The following is a 19,998-nucleotide window of genomic DNA, read 5'->3' on the forward strand; positions in this document are numbered from 1 at the left end:
GTTCGTTTCTATGTAGGGCAAAACACTTAATATACCAAACATATTCAAGAAATTATGATAAAGCTAATCATTTTTCCTTTTTACAAAATAAATGTTGTTGCTAATAGCACATTTACTTTAGATCAGCAAGTAACCGAACAATCATTAATCTAGGTTCTATATTCTTCGTTTCATCCAATGGCTTTTTTTCCTCGTCTCTTTAATTAATTTCCTCAGACCAAAAGAGGAAACTTGTGTCCTGGTATAGTAATAATTGTTGCAACAGTGTGAGTTCTCTTTGCAACTAATAAAAATCAGAGAGATTTAATAAGCTTTGATTGTTTCTCTATTTCGGTTGTCTCTATCTTTGGGCTGAAAGGAGGTGAAAATAATATGGCCATCGCACTTGACACTGAGCATCACCTTCAAATGTAAACTATCTCTTCCTCTCTTTTTAATAACCTTTACTTCAAGCTGGTGTGAAACTCATTAAAACATGACCAGAAAATCAGAATGTTTACCGAGAATACAGCCGACTTTGATGTGCCCTGATTCGATCCTGCTGCCAAAAGTTCTGCAAATGTGCCTAGTTCTAACCCTGGTTTACTGCACTGCCTTCTTCTTGTTGGGGAAAACCGCTGCCCCTCCGTCAGGATCGTTGTTTCAGTTTATCACTCTCATCGCCGTTGCGTTAACATTTGGAAAGGCCGTATGCTTATTGGGTTACTTTTTATCATATATTTTCCCTGATTCTAAATTTCCAGTTTGAATTCGTTGATATTCCTCCGCTGATTGGAATGCTGCTTGCTGGCATCCTGCTCAAAGAAGTCGGTTTCATCAACTTTGGATCTGAATACAAGGAAGCTATTTTGTCGCTCAGGTAATGAGTGTGTGCATGAGTACACGCAGTCGATTTATGCTCAAAATATTGTTTATTGTTCGATTTCGAAGAGGATAATCATAGTTTTTAAACGTTCAACATTTTATTTATTTTGCTAGAGGTGCCATCAGTTGAACAAGCTGCTAATATATAGTTTTTTCTACTTTAAACACCACAATTTAACAGCTGGGAAAAAAATCAACCATCATGAAAAAATAATCGAAAATTGATTTCGCGAAATCCGTATAGTTAATGAATTATTAGCAAAAGCTATTATTCTATTTGAAATTAGAAGCATCTTCCTTGGTGTGTGTATTGTGAGAGCTTTTATTATCCCAGCCCTCTGATGGGAAAGAAAGCTCATGAATTAGGGCATTTGTAGAAAAAAAATATGGAAAAAATACACTGAGGAAGCTGCATCTAATTTTAACTTGAAAATTATGAAAACCTCGAATGCATGAAGCCTACTTCATGGGCTTATACTAACAAGTCTGCTGTAAAAATTTTCAGGAAAATCTCCATTACCGTGATATTGATTAAAGCAGGACTGTACTTGAATCCTGAGGTGATGAAACGGCTGAGCTGGATTGTGTTGCGACTTGCTTTCGCTCCGTGTTGCGTCGAGGCAGTCACTTGCATGGCTGTTGCATATTTAATTCTCGATCTACCCCTTCTCTGGGGTCTCTTGATGGGGTGAGTTTTCATATATTTGATTTAGCAAAAGAATAAATTTGCTTCTCATCACAATATTAAAAAAAATAGATTTGTCATTGGAGCAGTGTCTCCTGCAATTTTGGTGCCTTCTTTGCTGAAATTGGAAAAGGAGGGGTACGGATCGAAAAGCGGAATTCACACTTTAGGAATCGCGGCCTCCGGCATTGACGACATCCTGGCCATAACCATGTTTGGAATCATTCTAGGACTGATATTCGATGCTGGTCAGACGCAAATTTATTTACAAACTGAATAAAAATTAATTTCTTACAGGCACCTTTTTGAGCGATATAATCAAGGGACCAGTAGGAGTTTTAGCTGGAGTAATTATAGGCGTTTTGTACGGGCTAATCCTGATTTATGTTCCTCATAAATCCGAGGTAAATTTATTTAGTTTACAAGGAAACTGCGGTTCAACCACCCTTTACATTTATATTTTTTGCATCAAACCTGTACTGTACACTCTTGTGATGTTATAACATGAACCACCAGTCAGAATTTTCATATCTAACATTGCTTTCAAGTTACGGACTGGAAAAAACATAGGAAAAATTAAAAATTCAATTTAAAATAGCACATTTTTATTTAATCATGATGAATTCTTGAATACAGATTCTTTTTGATAAGACAAATCGATTGAAGGGTCATTTTTGCTTTATCTAATCCCACGCATATAATTATTTGTTTATACAAAATCACAGGTGAAAATTTTTTACATGGCTCATAGAATTATTTTGGTGATTTCAGAAAAACGTGGTGTTCTACAGGGTTTTCCTCCAGCTTGCTGGCGGCATTGTGTGCATTTTCGGCAGCCACGCCATCGGCTTTGACGGTGCAGGGCCGCTCGCTTGCATGGTGTCCACTTTCGTCGCCACCTGTGGCTGGAGTGCCGCTGGCCAAGACCCTGCGGTGCGTTGTTTCTTTTAATTTTATTTTTTCAGAATGAAATTTTTTGAAAAGGCTCTTAAATCGGTGACGACGACCTTCTCCGGCATATGGTACATTTTCGAGCCCGTCCTCTTCAGCGTCATCGGAACCGAAATTCATCTGTCTCGCCTTAGTGGACGCATTGTGCTGCAATGCTTGGCTGTGCTGCTTCTAGCTCTGATGGTATTTTATAGTTTGAAGTAGTTTCTGTCGACATTGGTCCTCAGACATGGATGATATTTTCTGGAGGGTTTGCTCTACTAATCGTAACTATTAACTAGATTTTGAGAAAATCGAACACTATTAAGTTAAAAACCTTTTTTTCGTCCTTTAAAATATGGCAATTTTTGTGCTGATTTTTGAGTGAATTGGACCCTATAATTCAGTTGAAAATATTTACTTTTCAAGGTCATAGTCGGGGGCTGAGAACCACCCATGCTCTCCAAGAGTTGCATTTTTTAGTTAAATTAACTTGGTCAAAACTGAGCGTTCTTTTGGTGTCATAATGTCATATGGTTTTCGCCCCGAGAAACTCAAATCTGGACTTGATTTCATCATTTATCTCACTCCTTTTTTTCATAACCATCTCCTATTTCGAAGGATCGTTCGGTGCACTAAGATTTCGTTATAGAAATATCAATTTTAAATAACTTGTTGTGCTAAACTTTTTAATTAGATCAGGCTGCTTGTGGCTTTCCTCGTCACCGCAGGAGGCGTATTTGAAAGGAGAGAAAGGTTTTTCTTGGCAATTGCCTGGATGCCGAAAGCCTCTGTCCAAGGTTTGCTCGGCCCCATCGCTCTTGAGATGGCAACCAAACAAAACGACGACCAAGCTGGCATGCGAGGAAATATTGCAAGTTCATGACATGAAAGTTTTGAATTTAAATTTTTGATGGTCATTTTATTATTTCCATAGATTTTGACGCTTGCTGTTTTATCAATAGTCGTGACTGCGCCAGTCGGAGCCATTGCCATCAAAATAGCTGGAACTAGATTGTTAACTAAATGAAGTGCTTCTCCCTGCAATAAATTTTTGAAGTCGGTTGATCTATTTAATTCGATGTAATTATGCTGGATGACGAAATGTCACATTTTGAAGGAAAAAAGTAAAACAATTTAAATTTATTTTAATTGCATGCAAAAAAGAATAAAAATTCCAGCATTTACTATATAGTTCTTACTTTATTCGACGAGGGTGAAATATAGCAATTTTGGGGTAGAGGTTAAACACCCCCTAAATCCTTCAATTGGCCAGAACTCAGAAGAGGTCGATACTAAGTCTAATGGTGTGCAGTTTCTGATTTTTTGGATTTAAACTATGATGAATTCTTCCTCTCGCGCATCCAAAGCATTGATCAGATGTTTCGGGATGTTCATCTCTGCATTTCTCAAATTTTTTGACGGTCTTTCATATCCTACTCCCCCCGATTCGACTTGCATAAGGGAAAGTAGGGCTTGCACTTTTACTTATCTCAGCTCATAGGCAGCGGTTTATTCTGTCGAGTTTTTACACTGCTTGTAATTTTTACCCATTTGATTGCTATATTTAGCAACAAATCTCTGAATTTTAAAGAGGTGAAACATTAATTTCTAACCAGTCAACATGAATTCTGACAATGAAGATGAGTAAGTATAATTTACTAAGTGTCAATTTCATTACAAAGAATCTACTTTATTTAGGCCTTATAAATTAAATTTGTTCTTTTCCCCAGACATTCAAGACTTAATTTCTTAATTTATTTAATTTAGGGAACCTAAGCAAAGTTCAGAAACAAAAGCGGCGAACTCTTTATTTCGGCTGAGGTGGCGTGCTCTGCAATCAGGAAAAGGGACGGACTGCAAACTGCTTGTCGGAAATGTTACCAAAATGGTATTTTGCTGTATCCAAACTTATCATAATTTTTATCTCTGCCCAAATCACGACAGCATTTTCACGCCTGCAAATTCGACTTGGCTTGTGCTGTTAAATGTGACCAATTTCAGGAATTTTTAAGAAATTCTTCCCCTGTTAAACCAATCGTCATCACAGAAATTGAGCCGCACATTTTTGAAAAGATTAACAAGTATATATACATATAATTCCGTTCGCATGTACTGTGGAATTTGAGAGGTTGCTCAACGCTTTTAGATTCGTGCACTGCTACGTTGTTCCTGTTTACACCGAAAATGAGTTGGACGAACTCGTGGAAATGACGGTGGCAGTTCTGAAATTGAACATTGCAGCTCTCGTGCCTATGTACCTAGCTGCTCTCGTTCGCTACACGAACCCTGACAACATTTGGAAGATTTTCAAGAACTGCTCAAACTGCGAAGAAATCATGCAAATTTGTAAAACGGTAATGGCGCTTTCAATTTCTAAGGGACACAAAAAGTTGGAAAGTGTCAATCGATTTGAAAGAAACTTTAGTTAGTTGACTCTGCCGCTAGGAAGATGATTTCATTTTCCTGAAATAATCTAATTTATCTAACTTGCAGGGGCACAAAGTTGCAGGTTTTTTTAAAAACACTGATTGCTTTATTTTTTATTATTGTTGAAAAACATGGTTTTTTGGGCAAAGATATGGTAATTTTCAAGTTATAGATTTCAACATGATTTAGGGCCTAGATATGACAGAGTACCGGCTGTAAATAGTTATTAGAGACTTATTATATATAAAGGTATGAAATTATTATCTACACCTCAGGAGACCTCTGGAGGTGGTTTTCGGGCTTAAGCCGAAATTAAGTTAAGTATTCTTAATGTCGATTTCTATGTTTTTCCCCATCAGAACTTCGAATTTGCGAGGCCACTTTTATAAAAAATTTTTAACTGGGCAGGTTGTGGCTCCCAATCCAGAAGAGTATCTTAAGCAGCCTGAATTTCTATCTATTGACATTTTAAAATTCCTGGATCTATTCGATAATACGGACTCTGAATTGATTGCCGACGCTCTTATCCGATTGGCTGAAAGTGCCCTAGATAATAAAAGGTAAATAAATCAAGCATGTCTCAATAAACTCCATTTATATTTTTTTTCTATGCAGTGTACTCATAAAAGCTGTAATTCCTCATCTGAAATTAAAAAAATTGGACCAAAGTAGGATTGAAAAATTGGAGCAGTATATTTCTGCCGAAGAATTAGACTAAGACGTCACTGAAAATGAGATCGATAAAATTTCCAATTTTATTAAGACTTCGTTTAATTAAAAGGTACAATTTTAAAATTTAATTTTAATCTACGATTTTTACAAAAATAAAAACATTAGGAACACTGGATGATGTACTTTTTAGTGCTTAAATTTTACGCGTTGAAGAGCATCTAGCTTTCTGGTATGATTTTGTACATTGAAAAATAAAAGTTCTACAAGAGAATTTAAATTCTTTTTGTAAAACAAATAGAGCATGAACAAGATTTTCTTAAACTATCCTTTCTAAACCTGTAATTTTTGTGTCTGAAGTGAGCCGAATTAAAACAGTTTAACAGCAGTATATGAAAATTAAATCAAATTGAAATGGAAAATCAATACTGATTACCTTTTAGGCGTCAAAAATGTAAGGAATACTATTCCCCAGAAGTAGAATTAAATAAATTTCCAGCATTCCACCACAGCACTTTCTTGACTTTCAAACATTCTCCAAATTTTAGCGTCTGCACGGAATTTGAAAAGTCAAAGTCTGAATTTCCTGCATTTTTAGATAATTCTAAACTTGCCTTAACTTTAAACTTGTCACAATAAAAGATTTTCGTTTAAAATCTAAAATATTTTTGCGGGTAAAATCGTAAATAGCCTCATTTCAGCCTATAAAAACGAATTATTGGAAAAATAATAGAGAAAAGACAGTAGAAAATTTGATGCAAAGAGGAACTTCGTTGAGCACGCAAAAAAGTGAATCACGCAAAGAGGCTTCTCTGTCTTCAATTAGGTTAGGGAAAAAAAGGGATGTGAAGGAACTTTGAATTATCACTCCCGTGACAATTAATGACCAAGTACGATATCTTTGGGGAGGTTCGGTCATATATATCCCGTATCGTACACAGACCCTCGTCAACGCCACGAGCGTTAACCCACTGAGCTAGTCTGCCTCCCCTCTACACGCTGAGATATTGACGGTATATATCAGCGGTCTCAACCACGATCGCATCCGCTGCTCAACTAACGCTGATACTCGACTGTAATAGACGAGAGATGAGACACTAAAAAACGCTTCAAAGTTCAAAGAGAAGATAACAATAATAAGTATGGTGAAGAATGGAAAAGGAGTTTTTCAGGAAATATTGCTAATATTAATACACTCACTTCAAATTTGATAATTTTTAATTCATCACGGCTAAGGAGAGTATGAGAGTAGATACTCTCCTTAATCACGGCAAAGTTATTTTATTCTTCTCGTTCTTCATCTCTTCTGTTGATTTTCATTGAGTGACTTTGTTTTTTTGATGCTGAACGATGTGGACCATTGGCAAGATGTATCAAAAAACTCTTCTGAGTCACGCAAAAAAGTGAGTCACTCTAAGTGGCTTCTCTGTCTCTCCAATTAGCTTAGCAATAAAAAGGATGAGAAGGATCGCTGTTTTGTCATCTACGTGACATTGACCAAGTTCGATTTCGTTGGGGAGGTTTGGTCTTAGATGTATCCCGTATCGAACACAGACCCTCGTCAACGCCACGCGCGTTGACCAACTGAGCTAGTCTGCCTCCCCGTCATGCGTAGACGATAGAATAGTATATCAACTTTAACAACCATGATCGCAAACAGCTGCTTTGCTAGTCTGCTATTTTTGCAGATACTCGACGACTTGGAGTGACAGGCAACTGTGACCCGCGGCAACTGTGCCCTAAGTAAAAATGGTGGGAAGAGGAGGAGTGTGGCATCAGGGTTTCGTCTTTAGGGAGGGTCTTTCGAGGGTGGTTGTGGCCTAAATATAATGCTACTTTAAATAAAAAATGTGCTTACAATATCGTTGATTTCCTGCTTAATTCGCATCGTATATATTTAAAATGTGTGTTGATATCAAGATAATAACATGACAATCGAGTCTGCCCTTAGTTAATTAAATTCTGAAAATTTTACTTAGGGCACAATTGCCACGAGTCACAGTTACCGTTCACTCGCTTCAACTGTGACCCGAGAGACGAGCTTGCAACGCAGCATCATCCGAGGGTGTTTAGCCCGTGCACATATTTAGGCTGTGCATCAAAATCAACGATATTGTAAGCACATTTTTTTATTCAAAGTAGCATTATATTTAGGCCACAACCACCCTCGAAAGACCCTCCCTAAAGACGAAACCCTGATGCCACACTCCTCCTCTTCCCACCATTTTAACTTAGGGCACAGTTGCCGCGGGTCACAGTTGCAGCACCCTCCTTGACAATAATGTATTGACTGGCGCGATGCTAGGGGTGCATGAAAAATCACGAAAGAACCGCTCTTGGATTCTCATCCACAAAAATCGAATATCAAGCGCGGGAAAATTTGTGCCGTACATCACCAGTATTCTAAATTAAAATCGTTTTTAAAAAGTTAGCAATCAAACGAAACGATAATTGAGTATACATTTATTTCGAAAAAGATTATAGAAAGGAGGAAATAGTAGAAAATTTAATGCAAAGAGGAACTTCCTTGTGCACGCAAAAAAGTGTGTTACGCAGGTTACTAAAAGAGGCTTCTCTGTCTCCAATTAGGTTAGATAAAAAAGGCCACGAAGGATCTTTGTATTGTCACTACCGTGACAATGACCAAGTTCGATTTCGTTGGGGATATTTGGTCTTACATGTATCCCGTATCGAACACAGACCCTCATCAACGCCACGCGCGTTGACCAACTGAGCTGGTCTGCCTCCCCGACAAAGTGAGAAGATAGAATAGTTTATCAACTTTCACAACCAAGATCGCAAACTTGCTGCTCTTCTAGTTTGCTATTTTTGCAGATACTCGACGACTTACACGATAATTTTTACCATAATATTTTAGCCTGATTTTTTTTAAAAAAGCCATTATATATGTTTGCTTTTGGAAACAAACTTGGAAGATAAATATGTACACGAATTATATTTCAATAAATTATTATCTTTTTGTTTCTTGCGATAAATTGGTCTGGGGATATTAATCTTAAATATTGCATCTAAAAACCTCGTTTTTTATTTTATCAATTTGTTTCTTACGCTTTCGTTACCTCTGAACGAAATGTTATTTTTTAATTTGAAAATGTGTATTATTTTTTAATGTTACGTTTTATTCTAGAAAATATCTTATAGAATAGTAAAGTTCTAGTCTCGCGAGTTGAAAAATTCCAGCATTCCGCACCACAGCACTCTCTCTTGGTATATTGTCATTTTCTCCGAATTCTCGTGTCCGCACGGAATTTGAAATTTGAAGACCAGAAGATATCCAGCTCTTGACAAGTCAAAATCCGATTTTCCTGCATCTTACTCGAATTGTTGGAATATCTCGAATTCTTGGATTTCATTCCTCCTTTTGGTCGAAATGGTCCGCATCGGAATTCAGAGGATGCCAAACTCGCAACGAACGGGAGCTTTCGTTGGAAGTGACGAACTTCAAGTTTAAAAAGCATTCGATACTGAGCCACCAATATATGTCATAATTGTGAGCATGGAGGCCGCTCCGCCCTTTGTACGCCAAATCGCCTGCAAATCGCATATTCTTGTCTTATCGAGGAAATGATTGCAGGCATCAAAATGAGCTGCACCGATTTGGACGTAAGGGGCAACGTCCTGGCGGTCCTCTCAGGAGGAATCCACATGCCGGTGGACCCTGTGAGGCACGTCAAAATCGGAGACAAGCTGGTCATCGTCAAGAAGGATCAGTTCAGCGACTGGAAAATAGAGGTATTAGTCGATTAAATTTTATTGGTTCTGCTTCGTGTGCATTTTCAGGATTTGCTGTTTTTTCTGATTCTATGCTTTTGTTGAAGAAAATTAACAGCATGAAAATCCATTTTTCCATCTATTTTTTTTATTCTCACGTTTTGTGTGCACTAAATGTGTAAAATGTTAGGATGAATGAGGCTAAAATATTTTAAATATATACAATTAATTGCGACAAACTTAGTTTAAATTAACGCAAAAATTGTAACGTATTCCAGATTTTCCAATGGTGGAAAAGTGGAATTCTAATTCCATTAATAAACTGCTTTAAAACATTTTTTTGTAAATTTGCCCCCTTACAATTAAATCTCATTCCGCAGGACTCGCAATCAGTTATTGGCATCGAGAGCGAAGTTCTGGAGCAGGAAGTTGAAGTGATCACGTTAGAAAAAGGTGACGACCTGAAGGTTTTAGAAGGGTACGTGGTGCTGTACCACACCTCCTCAGACACGCTCATCATCGGTCCGGACAATGTAAGCGTCCAGCTGGGTGACATCAACTGCAACTTTACCTTCTTGGACGGTAAACCTTTTTTAAATACAAGAGTGTTTCCTACAACCCCTGTGATTAGATGACTTGGTGCAGTACACCATGCGCGGAGAGAAAATCGTGAAGGTGACGCCGAAGGAGGACAAAATCTTTGAGTCCACCGTGTTGAAGTGCAACAGTTCAGGAGGATATTCATCCGCAGCCCTGACAATAAAATGGTCGTCTTCTCGTGCAGCGCCTGCGACGTACACTACATGCCTCGCCAGGGCGACACTGACTTCGTCAAGGCCATCCCGTGTCAGAGAGGTGCGTTAATTGTCAAAGAAAAATAACATTGTTTTGTGAAATTTTCTGAGATCGTAATTCTAAATGATGAGATGAGAAGGATCGCTGATGATCCCTTTATTAATAAGGATCGCCTCCTTATTATTTAGTTTTATCGATATGATGAAATATAGCATTCTGATGGAAGCGCGATCTATAGAATAGAATCTAACTTTCTCGCATACGACAGGACTATAAAAACGTTTCGAATTGGACATGTTAGCGAAAAACTGCTCATTATTCCTGCAAAAAGTGGATACAGTTTACAAAATAAAATCACCATATGTATCATTCAAGAAGCATTACATCCTTTATTCATATTAAACCAAGTAGCAGGATTCCTGATGTAATTGAACAAGCTATTATTTATTAGTTTTTAAACATTGATTTCAATTTTATACGATATTTTCGTTTAACAGTTTAATAGCAGTATATGAAAATTAAATCAAATTGAAATGGAAAATCAATACTGATTACCTTTTAGGCGTCAAAAATGTAAGGAATTTGCTATTCCCCAGAAGTAGAATTAAATAAATATCCAGCATTCCACCACAGCACTTTCTTGGCTTTCAAACGTTCTCCAAATTTTTGCGGCTGCACGGAATTTGAAAAGTCAAAGTCTGAATTTCCTGCATTTTTAGATAATTCTAAACTTGCCTTAACTTTAAACTTGTCACAATAAAAAAGATTTTCGTTTAAAATCTAAAATATTTTTGCCGGTAGAATCGTAAATAGCCTCATTTCAGCCTATAAAAACGAATTATTGGAAAAATAATAGAGAAAAGATAGTAGAAAATTTGATGCAAAGAGGAACTACGTTGAGCACGCAAAAAAGTGAGTCACGCAAAGAGGCTTCTTTGTCTTCAATTAGGTTAGGGAAAAAAAGGGACGCGAAGGATCTTTGAATTGTCATTTCCCGTGACAATTAATGATCAATTTCGATATCGTTGGGGAGGTTCGGTCATATATGTATCTCGGTACCGATCACAGACACTCGTCAACGCCACGAGCGTTAACCAACTGAGCGTTAACCAACTGAGCTAGTCTGCCTCCCCTCTACACCCTGAGATATTGACGGTATATCAGCGGTCTCAACCACGATCGCATCCGCTGCTCAACTAACGCTGATACTCGACTGTAATCGACGAGACACTAAAAAACGCTTCAAAGAGAAGATAACAATAATAAGTATTACGGTGAAGAATGGAAAAGGTGTTTTTCAGGAAATATTGCTAATATTAATACACTCACTTCAAATTTGATAATTTTTAATTCATCACGGCTAAGGAGAGTATGAGAGTAGATACTCTCCTTAATCACGGCAAAGTAATTTTATTCTTATCGTTCTTCATCTCTTCTGTTGATTTTCATTTTTCTTTTGTCAAGAGCCTTGTTTGACTTATAGATTTGAGTGACTTTGTGTTGTTGATGCTGAACGATGTGGAACATTGGTAAGATGTATCAAAAAACTCTTCTGAGTCACGCAAAAAAGTGAGTCACGCAAAGTGGCTTCTCTGTCTCTCCAATTAGCTTAGCAATAAAAAGGATGTGAAGGATCGCTGTTATGTCATCTGAGTGACATTGACCTAGTTCGATTTCGTTGGGGAGGTAAGGTCTCGGATATATCCCGTATCGAACACAGACACTCGCCAGCGCCACGCGCGTTAACCAACTGAGCCAGTCTGCCTCCCCATCATGACATAAGGATAGAATAGTATATCAACTTTCACAACCAAGATCGCTAACTGCTGCTCTTCTAGTTTGCTATTTTTGCAGTTACTCGACGACTTACACGATAATTTTTACCATAATATATTTTAGCCCGATTTTTTTTAAATGCCCTATGTTTGTTTTTGGAAACAAACTCGGAAGATAAATAAGTACACGAATTATATTTCAATAAATTATTATATCTTTCTGTTTCTTGCGATAATTTGGTCTGGGGATATTAATCTTAAAGTTATTTTATATATTGCATCTAAAAACCTCGTTTTTTATTGTATCCATTTTATCGATTTGTTTTTGACGCTTTCGTTACCTATGAACGAAATATGTTATTTTTTAAATTTGATAATATGTAGTATTTTTTTAAAATGTTACGTAATTATTCTAGAAAATATCTTCTAGAATAGTTCTAGTGCTCATTATTGCTGCAAAAAGTGGATACAGTTTACAAAATAAAATCACCATATGTATCATTCAAGAAGCATTACATCTTTATTCATATTAAACCAAGTAGTAGGATTCCACATTTTCTGATATTTACACAAACAAATATATATAATACATATTAGTTATCAGCACTTTGTGGCAAAAGGTAAAAATATTCTATTTTCATTCGCATCAGAAATTGGGGTTTGCACAACAATGTTTTAAGACAGTCTTGACGAGAGAAATCCTAAAATTTTCAAGGCGTCTCCAAGGATGAGACTATTATAAAGCACTACTGGTTCAAAGTCTAACGCACTCTTACGTTAAAAAGTAATGTTTGTGCACAATTATTATTGTCGGGGAGAGAGAGAACACTGCTGGAATGAAACAAAACTCGATCAATCTCGCGAGCAGACTTTGGCAAAAGGGATAGTTGAGAAGGAAGTGGAGCGTATTTCTCAGACAAAATTAAATTAGACAGACGAATTATAATTTCACAGCCTGAAAAATACAAACAAAGGCGAGATTTAACAAATAACAATTAAATCGGGCAAAGTAATACAAATGTTTGAGAACATAATTTTGATTTTGTATTGCACATGAAAATTTGAGACCTCATGAGTTTGGGAATAATTGCTTGAAAGAGTTAAATTTCAATGACTTTCTTTTCAAAGAAAACAACTTTTTCATCATATGCGTAGAATGTCATGAAATCAAGCGCAGGGCAGGAGAAATTTTTGCTTAGACACGGCGGTGACTGACCGTAATTTCTTTAGCCAGTTGTTTATCTCGGAGAAGTGGGGATTCCCCTGCCATCGTGGTGCTGTTTGCAAGCGAAGTGGGCAGTGGAGGGGGAGCGAGCGGGTGAATGAACATGCTCTTGTCTCCCTCCACTCGCAGCGACAGAGGCAAACAGCGCACTTTCTCCGCTTTTGTCGCTACTAATTGGCTGCCCCCAAAATACACCTAAATATACTTTGCGCAAATGGACACAAAACTACCACTCGCATGCGTTTGGCTAGCATGAAATTAGTAGAAAATCGGTGAGCTACAGGAAATTATTTAAATTTTTGTTTTAAAAATGGGAAAATTTTCCAAACGAGATGATATTTGGTAAAAAGACTCCCCACAAAGAGACCAATCGATTGATATTTTTTTTTTTTGAATTTTTTTATTGGTTACCTTCTGTGTGAAAAATCCTTTTAATTGGTTGGGAATATGGTTTATAATCAGCAATGGATAATAATACAAATTTTTAAGTTTGAGAAAATAGAGTAAATTATTAAAAAATGTTACTATATAAATAATTTTTAACTGACGAAAAAAATTATTTCAATGCAGAATTATAAGATTTAGGATTGTGTGATTTTTTAATATCAAATTTTAGTTATTTTTTATAAGACAAGTGAGCCGAATTTAAACAAAATCAATTTTTTTTCAGAGAGTCAAAAATGACCCATCAATCAATTGGTCTAGTGAAGAGGTATCTAAATTACAAAAATCATTATGAGTTGTAAAAAAAATGATTCAGGTTTATTCATAAAAGTGCACACATATGATGCAAAAAATTATTTTTCAATTTTAGCATTTGGTTGGTTGGGTTGTTTCCGGAATACGCTGCTAGTTTTGAAGGCAATAAATTATTAGTGACTGTGGACATCAAGACTCGGCGCCGGCCTGGATCCTTCCGACCATCTGCTTGACCCAGCCCTTGGGTTTGGGCTGGGTCTCGGCGGGGGCACCGCATTCAGATGGCGCCGGCGGTTTGGCAATCAGCAGCCTGGGCGGCTTGGCCGGCACCGGCGGTGGCACCTTTCTCGGCGGCGCCGGCGTGGTGGCAGTGGCGACGGGCTCGTCGTGGTCGTCGCTGAAGATGGCACTGTCGCGGTAGAACTCCTCCTGGTCCAGCACGGCGGACAGGTTGTCCTCGTAGAAGGAGTCGTCGTCGTCTTCTGCAGCGCCGCGTGTGGCGCCGATGCCGAGCGTGGCCGGGTCGGCGTAGTCGGAGACGGTGTTCATGGCGATGCGGGCTCCCAGCCCGCGGCTCCCCTGCTTCAGCATCGGCGGCTTCGGCTGCTCCGCTGCCCCCGGGGGCGGCGGGGGAGGAGACTCGGTCAGCGACTCACAGCTGTTGGCCATCAGCCGTGAGCCAAACGACGCCAGCACCCCGAGGAAGGAGGGCGAGCGCGTGGGTGTCCCCGGTGAACGCTTCCCGCCCCCACCCACCCCTGGTGATGACAGTGACGTGCTTGACACCGACCGGGTCGGCGTCTCTGCCACCGCTTCTTCCACTTGCAGACTAGTTGGAGGCGGCGGCGGTGGCACGCGTGGCTTATCTTCCTGCCGATGCTGGTGCTGCCGTTGTTGCCACTGCTGCAGGAAGCTCATCTGCCGGCTCAGACCACCAGCCTGACGACAAACACGCCAAAATTTTAAATTATTTAAAATAAATTGAAGGAAAGCACTGCTTTCAAGGCAACATAAGACATGGGGCATGATTACTAATTTTTTCTTTTTGAAAACGAAATATAATATGATTTTCACAATAATTTTTACATTTAATTTATTATTATTTGAGTTCTTATTTGCTCAAGAACTCAAGATACGTTAAATCTTATGAAGAGCATCTTGGAAAAAAATAAAACTCAATAACAAACCATTAAAATTCCGCACGCGATTTACTCAGACCATCGTTCTGTTGGAATGTTTTGGAAAAACTTTATGAAAGCCGCACACATCATTAAATACGTCTCGCTGAGCAGATTTCGAAAATAGAAAGTGAATTAAAATTTGATATTAAAATAACCCAAAACTTTTACTTTTAAATTACGATGACTTTTGGAATTAGAGTGCACTTTTCTTGCAAGTTAAATTTTATTAAATAATTATCCGCTCGGCGGTTAAATAGGGACCTGAGACCCAGTGAACTCATAGCCCTCGGGTAGTGCTGAGCAAAGATTAAATAAAATATCGCACCTGCTGCAGAGTTTCCTGTTGCGTGCGGAGGGCACACATTCTGGCCAAACGCTGAGCCCTGTGTTGTTGCCGCGGCGACTTTTGCTCGCAGTCCGAGCTGCTGTCGGCGGTCGGCGCCGCTGCCGACACGAGCGGGTCCCTGGGCCTGCCCAATGACCTCGACCGTTTCACTGAACGCACGTTCTGCATCACGATCTCGCCAACTATTTCTTCTAAACTGGCCTGCCGATTCGAGGTTCCGGCTGGAGCCTCTCTCTCCTCCTCTTCTTCCTCCTCCTCTTCCTGAAAATTGGATTGATTTTTTTTTAGAATAGGAATAATATCAGAATAAAAATTAAATCCAAAAAATACTTAAATTTGGATAGTTCTATATATGCGGTTTAAATTAAAAAGTTATAGGCTGTCTAAATGATCACCTTTTCGCATTCAGTCAAATGTTCTAGCATCTTTAGAACTCAAGATATTCTCATTTTTGTGTACGCCGAGAGGGCCGTTTATCCAGATTTCAACCCATTTTCAGGGAAAAGTGCATTAAATATTTCCTGCAAACCTGGCAATTTTGACACCTCAATACAAACCTAACAAAACGTATGAAATATATCATGGAAAATTTGAAGCAGAATATGTTGAAAAAGGTAAAATATACAGCAAATGAAATAAATAAATTTATAATGAATGAAATTGTTGAGTTCTTACCTCCTCATGTTCCTGCTGTTCGGAGCATGAAGTCTCGTTGCACGGCTGGGTAGGCCGGTCGAGCTGTCTGCAGGTGGAGTTTCTGCGTTCCAGGCTGGAAAAGAGCTGCGACAACTTGGAGGGCAGCGTGAGGCTGCAGTAAGGCTCCGACTTGCGGTGCCAGTTGTAGAAGCGGTCCTTAAGCTTCTCAGCGCCGCTGCCGACGCCGCCGCCTGGCGATACGCTGCTACAGCCCTCGGGGTCGCGGCTGGCGCTTGAGCTGCGCTTGTTGCGTGGGCTGCCACCCTCTTGGTTTGCGACACCGACGTCTGAGCGGCGCGAACGACGCAGGCGCGATGGCAGTAGGCCTGTCTCCGAGCGGCGCCGCTCTTGGTGCCGCTTCTGCAGGTACTGCGGCGCCGAGTGCTGACGTCGCGGCACCGAACGCTCCGCCAACAACTCGTCTTTGGAATTAAAAATGTATGAAATGAATTTGATTTTTTTGTAATTTAAAAAAATGTATAATACAAAATATGCATTTATATCGATTTTTGTTTTGAATTTTCAAAATTAAAAAACTTCTAATATTCAGATTTTGTCACCTTTTTTCTGATTAAAATATTTTTTGAATATTATACATGCAGATTGAGGTTTTACAAGCCTCTTGCATGTATAGAGGCATATTTATAATCTCTGTCTTCATATTTAATTAATTATTCAAGTAGATATAATTTTAAGTGAAAGTATACCTTCAGTTCGCCCTTGGCCAAGCTGCATGACCAGCTGTCGAGCGTGATTAGGAATGGCCACGCTGTAATTTTCAAGAATGACTCTTTTCAGCTGCTGCGTCCACTCTCTCTTCTGCTCCAAACTTCGAGCCTAAAATATTTAAAGTCTAAATTGTTCTAATATTAATTTTCTTCCGTCTATTGTACCTGGAAGGTGTACTGCATTCTCGGATTATCAAAGGGAATCACATGAAAGTTCAATGGCTCGCCAGGAATGCTCTCGATCAGCATCAAATTCGAACACTGAAAGTGAAGGCAAAATTAATTTTGTTTCTTTTTTAAATTTTTTTGTCTTACCTCGATATGTGTTTTACAGGTGAGATGATCTCCTGTGCGTTTGGCGATGAGCAGCATTTTGTCGAAGAGGAACGCGTGGCGCAGAGCTTTCGCACCACAAATCCGAAAATTACCCTCGGCGCAGAGTTCTCCAAAGGTTGTGAGATCAGCTCCCTGGAAAAAAATTAAGAAGAAACTCCAATTATTTGCCAACGCAGATCCAAAAGAATTTTGATTTTTTTTCAAATTTATTTATGGTTTTTGCGGTTAAAAATGAAACTCATGTCATTCAAACATAAAATAAATTCAAACACTTCTTAAGCAACAATATTTATACAATGGTGTATATTTTAGTATTTAATTTGAATGTTTAGGATGCTACACTTCAGTTTGTGATTGATTATTTTAAATTAAATTTTTATTGAAACACTATTATTAGTTATTAGCCATGTAAATAGTACGAAAAATAAACAAAATTTCTTATTCAACAGCGTTGGCAAGATTTTTACCACCAAAAGTTAAATTTAAATCTAATTTTTCTGATTTTCTGTTTAGTTTGTTTTTCTTTAATACAAAAAATGTATTGAAATGTTAAAGAACTGCCAATCAATCGTTTCAATAAATTGAAAATCTTGGTATAAAAGTTCAATTGTGCGGTTTTCCCGCGCTTATTTACATGTTCCACACCATATTTTTTATAATTTTTCTGGGAAATCATGCACTCAAATAAAGATTTCCGCGAGTTCTCAGTAAAAAACGTCAAATAATCGTTTGTAAAACCCATCAATCGATTTGTCAACAAACCAAACTTCGTCTAAATTTAACAAGAACCGCATTTCAATCAAGTTTTGAATTTTTGTCCGTTGATCAAACTGTGTGAATTTCTATTTAAATAATTCTCTTGACTGACCTGCCAGTCGTGGAGGAGGCTTTGGATTTCCTGCACCCTGACGGCGTGCTCGTGTCTGCGCTTCATCTCGTTGATGTGCTGCGCAAGGCCAGTCATGGCCTCAAGCGCCTCCTCAACGGCCGACCGGCCTGCCGCCTCGGCTGGGAACTGCTTCATCAGACTTTGCAGCAGCAGGTGGTACTTAAGCACCCTTTGTACTGGTTTTAGCAGGTACGAGCCCAGCGGCAGCGAGTGGTGCAGTGCCGCCTGACGCTCCCGGCACAGGCTCACCGTCTCCTCGTTCTGCATCAGCTCCGTCAAAACGCTGACGGTCCTGTTTTATTTTTTGCAAAATTAGTCAAGAATTGGAAACTTGAACTTTTATTTTTTTATTAACAGACAATTTTATTCTACTTTGTGACATTTAGTAATCATTTTTTAAGTATCTAATTGTGGCGAGTTAATTGAATTTATAATTCCAGCCAACCAATTTACTACTTAAAAAAAGCCCCGGGTTTTAGGCAAAACACTGACAGCTCTACCAAACAGTTAATTATATTTTTCAAATGTTGCCAGTGAGTCAGTTTTTTAAAAATTAAAATTTTAAACCGAGGATTTTTCAACAACTCAAAAATCAAATCACTATTTTTATTCATTTGTATTTAAACAAAATTGAGCTCACTTTGGGTAACTGGTGCAATACTCTGTGTAAATGCGGAAGCCAGAGTTGTGCGTGACGAAGCACTGAGCTACTTTGACTGCATCCAGGTTGCACGCGTCCAAATCTCTCAAAAATCCTCTGAAATCAGGAAAAAAATTAGGTCAAAACCATTAAAATAAAAATGCAATACCTATTGAAACCAAGGATCAATTCCATGTTGCTAAAGAGATCTGCTAATTGCTGCGGCGCGACGGGACACTCTGCACTCTCGCGCCAGTTGTACAGGTAGCCCTGGAAAATTAGTTATTTGAGTTTGTATTTGCAGCGGCGTGAGGCAATAAAACTAAATACCTCAACAACCTCTTCAAGATCACGAACGTAGACGGCTTCGGTCTCGGTGATCTCGAGCAGCACTCGCTCCACGGGGCTCAGGTGGGGTTCGCTGCAGTACCGGGGGCGGACGGGCGGAGGTTGCGGGGCAGAAATGATCAGCGTGCACCCGCCTACGCCGCTGTCTGCCGAGCCTGATCAAAATGCCATAATCAAGCACCAATTAATCAAATGTTAACGGACGTGCCACTAACATTTTTCCCCCAGGAAATGGACATATTTGGGATTGATTTCTATACTATCACATACAAATTGTGAATTTGCCAAGGATTAAGGAAGTATATTTTATAGTCAGCGGGGGCCAGATTCGTGCGACGCGCATATGTGGCGTCTGGTGGAGTGTTGCGCGAAAAAGGGTAACGTGAAAATGCGCGAAAAGAAGCTACGTTCGATTTTTTTGCAAACTTACCGGCTGAACTTCCTGATTGGCGATTTAGGAGAGCCTGTCCTTCTCGCAGCGCTTGACCCAGCCGTTCTCGTCTTCGAGCAGCCAAGCATTGTGAGCTCTAAAACATTGTTAATCGAGTTAAAAAGGACAGACCAAAAAGAATCTAAAACTATAATAACTGCACAAAATCCAAAAGTAAATTTTTTTTAGATAAGAAAAATTTGTTACTTTATAATGTGGCGCCTTCTTGCCACTTCTATTGCAGCAAATAGTTAGCATTAAACCCGTATCACCAGGAGGCAGTGTAAAGGTGCGATATCCACTGCATCCTCACTACACTTAAAACCTCACGTCATGACAGCAGTCGAGGAATTCATTTAATAGTAAATATTGTTAATGCTCAAACTTGATATTTATGTTATATTAATTATTTACTGTAGTTTTGTTATTGTAAATATATTTGTGCTATAACACAGTCTTGACTTTACTGATACTTCAAGCCACGATTCCTAATTAAATAAACAAGACGAATAATGTACGTAAAGACGGCTCCTCGACATTCACAACAATGTGGGTGTAGGAATTACTCGGCTGCGTGAGATATTTAGGATATTTAAAACA

At 38.8% G+C, this 19,998-nt stretch overlaps 3 protein-coding genes and 1 long non-coding RNA gene across 7 annotated transcripts in view; 3 read left to right on the top strand and 1 right to left on the bottom strand.

Moving 5' to 3' along the window:
* Window positions 1-354: 354 nt before the first annotated feature.
* On the top strand, window positions 355-3,365 carry LOC135942394 (sodium/hydrogen exchanger 9B2-like). Its single transcript, XM_065488492.1, has 9 exons — window positions 355-410; window positions 484-688; window positions 744-859; window positions 1,370-1,552; window positions 1,622-1,797; window positions 1,847-1,953; window positions 2,321-2,482; window positions 2,534-2,683; window positions 3,177-3,365. The coding sequence occupies exons 1-9, from the start codon at window positions 373-375 to the stop codon at window positions 3,363-3,365; spliced, it is 1,326 nt and encodes a 441-aa protein (XP_065344564.1). The 5' UTR covers window positions 355-372.
* An 888-nt stretch (window positions 3,366-4,253) lies between these two features.
* On the top strand, window positions 4,254-5,632 carry LOC135943153 (uncharacterized). Its single transcript, XR_010575167.1, has 5 exons — window positions 4,254-4,370; window positions 4,427-4,563; window positions 4,629-4,836; window positions 5,318-5,469; window positions 5,525-5,632. It is a non-coding gene; the product is annotated as an uncharacterized LOC135943153 (long non-coding RNA).
* Window positions 5,633-9,181: 3,549 nt separating this feature from the next.
* LOC135942395 (uncharacterized) lies at window positions 9,182-10,174 on the top strand. The gene is made up of 3 exons (XM_065488493.1): window positions 9,182-9,331; window positions 9,691-9,892; window positions 9,942-10,174. The coding sequence occupies exons 1-3, from the start codon at window positions 9,182-9,184 to the stop codon at window positions 10,172-10,174; spliced, it is 585 nt and encodes a 194-aa protein (XP_065344565.1).
* Window positions 10,175-12,376: 2,202 nt separating this feature from the next.
* The window catches only part of LOC135942550 (pleckstrin homology domain-containing family G member 1-like), a 37,647-nt gene continuing 30,025 nt past the window's right edge, over window positions 12,377-19,998 (bottom strand). For all 4 annotated transcript variants that reach the window (XM_065488707.1, XM_065488706.1, XM_065488710.1 and 1 more), the window contains exons 3-13: window positions 19,399-19,495; window positions 18,951-19,123; window positions 18,790-18,890; window positions 18,621-18,737; window positions 17,960-18,272; window positions 17,071-17,223; window positions 16,921-17,016; window positions 16,735-16,864; window positions 16,007-16,449; window positions 15,311-15,592; window positions 12,377-14,743 (exon numbers count right to left, since the gene is read on the bottom strand). In XM_065488707.1, coding sequence (XP_065344779.1) covers window positions 13,994-14,743; window positions 15,311-15,592; window positions 16,007-16,449; window positions 16,735-16,864; window positions 16,921-17,016; window positions 17,071-17,223; window positions 17,960-18,272; window positions 18,621-18,737; window positions 18,790-18,890; window positions 18,951-19,123; window positions 19,399-19,495 — 2,655 coding nt within the window. In that variant the 3' untranslated portion in view covers window positions 12,377-13,993. The remainder of the gene's footprint in view (window positions 14,744-15,310; window positions 15,593-16,006; window positions 16,450-16,734; window positions 16,865-16,920; window positions 17,017-17,070; window positions 17,224-17,959; window positions 18,273-18,620; window positions 18,738-18,789; window positions 18,891-18,950; window positions 19,124-19,398; window positions 19,496-19,998) is intronic.

This window comes from Cloeon dipterum, chromosome 4 (assembly GCF_949628265.1).
Source record: "Cloeon dipterum chromosome 4, ieCloDipt1.1, whole genome shotgun sequence".
Classification (NCBI taxonomy): domain Eukaryota; kingdom Metazoa; phylum Arthropoda; class Insecta; order Ephemeroptera; family Baetidae; genus Cloeon; species Cloeon dipterum.

Coding starts and splice junctions, on each gene's coding strand:
- LOC135942394 (XM_065488492.1), top strand. CDS start 373: ATGGCCATCGCACTTGACACTGAGCATCACCTTCAAAT. Junction 1,954..2,320: donor ATGTTCCTCATAAATCCGAG/GTAAATTTATTT, acceptor TGGTGATTTCAG/AAAAACGTGGTGTTCTACAG. Junction 2,684..3,176: donor TGCTGCTTCTAGCTCTGATG/GTATTTTATAGT, acceptor CTTTTTAATTAG/ATCAGGCTGCTTGTGGCTTT.
- LOC135942395 (XM_065488493.1), top strand. CDS start 9,182: ATGAGCTGCACCGATTTGGACGTAAGGGGCAACGTCCTGGCGGTCCTC. Junction 9,332..9,690: donor TCAGCGACTGGAAAATAGAG/GTATTAGTCGAT, acceptor CTCATTCCGCAG/GACTCGCAATCAGTTATTGG. Junction 9,893..9,941: donor CAACTTTACCTTCTTGGACG/GTAAACCTTTTT, acceptor CCCTGTGATTAG/ATGACTTGGTGCAGTACACC.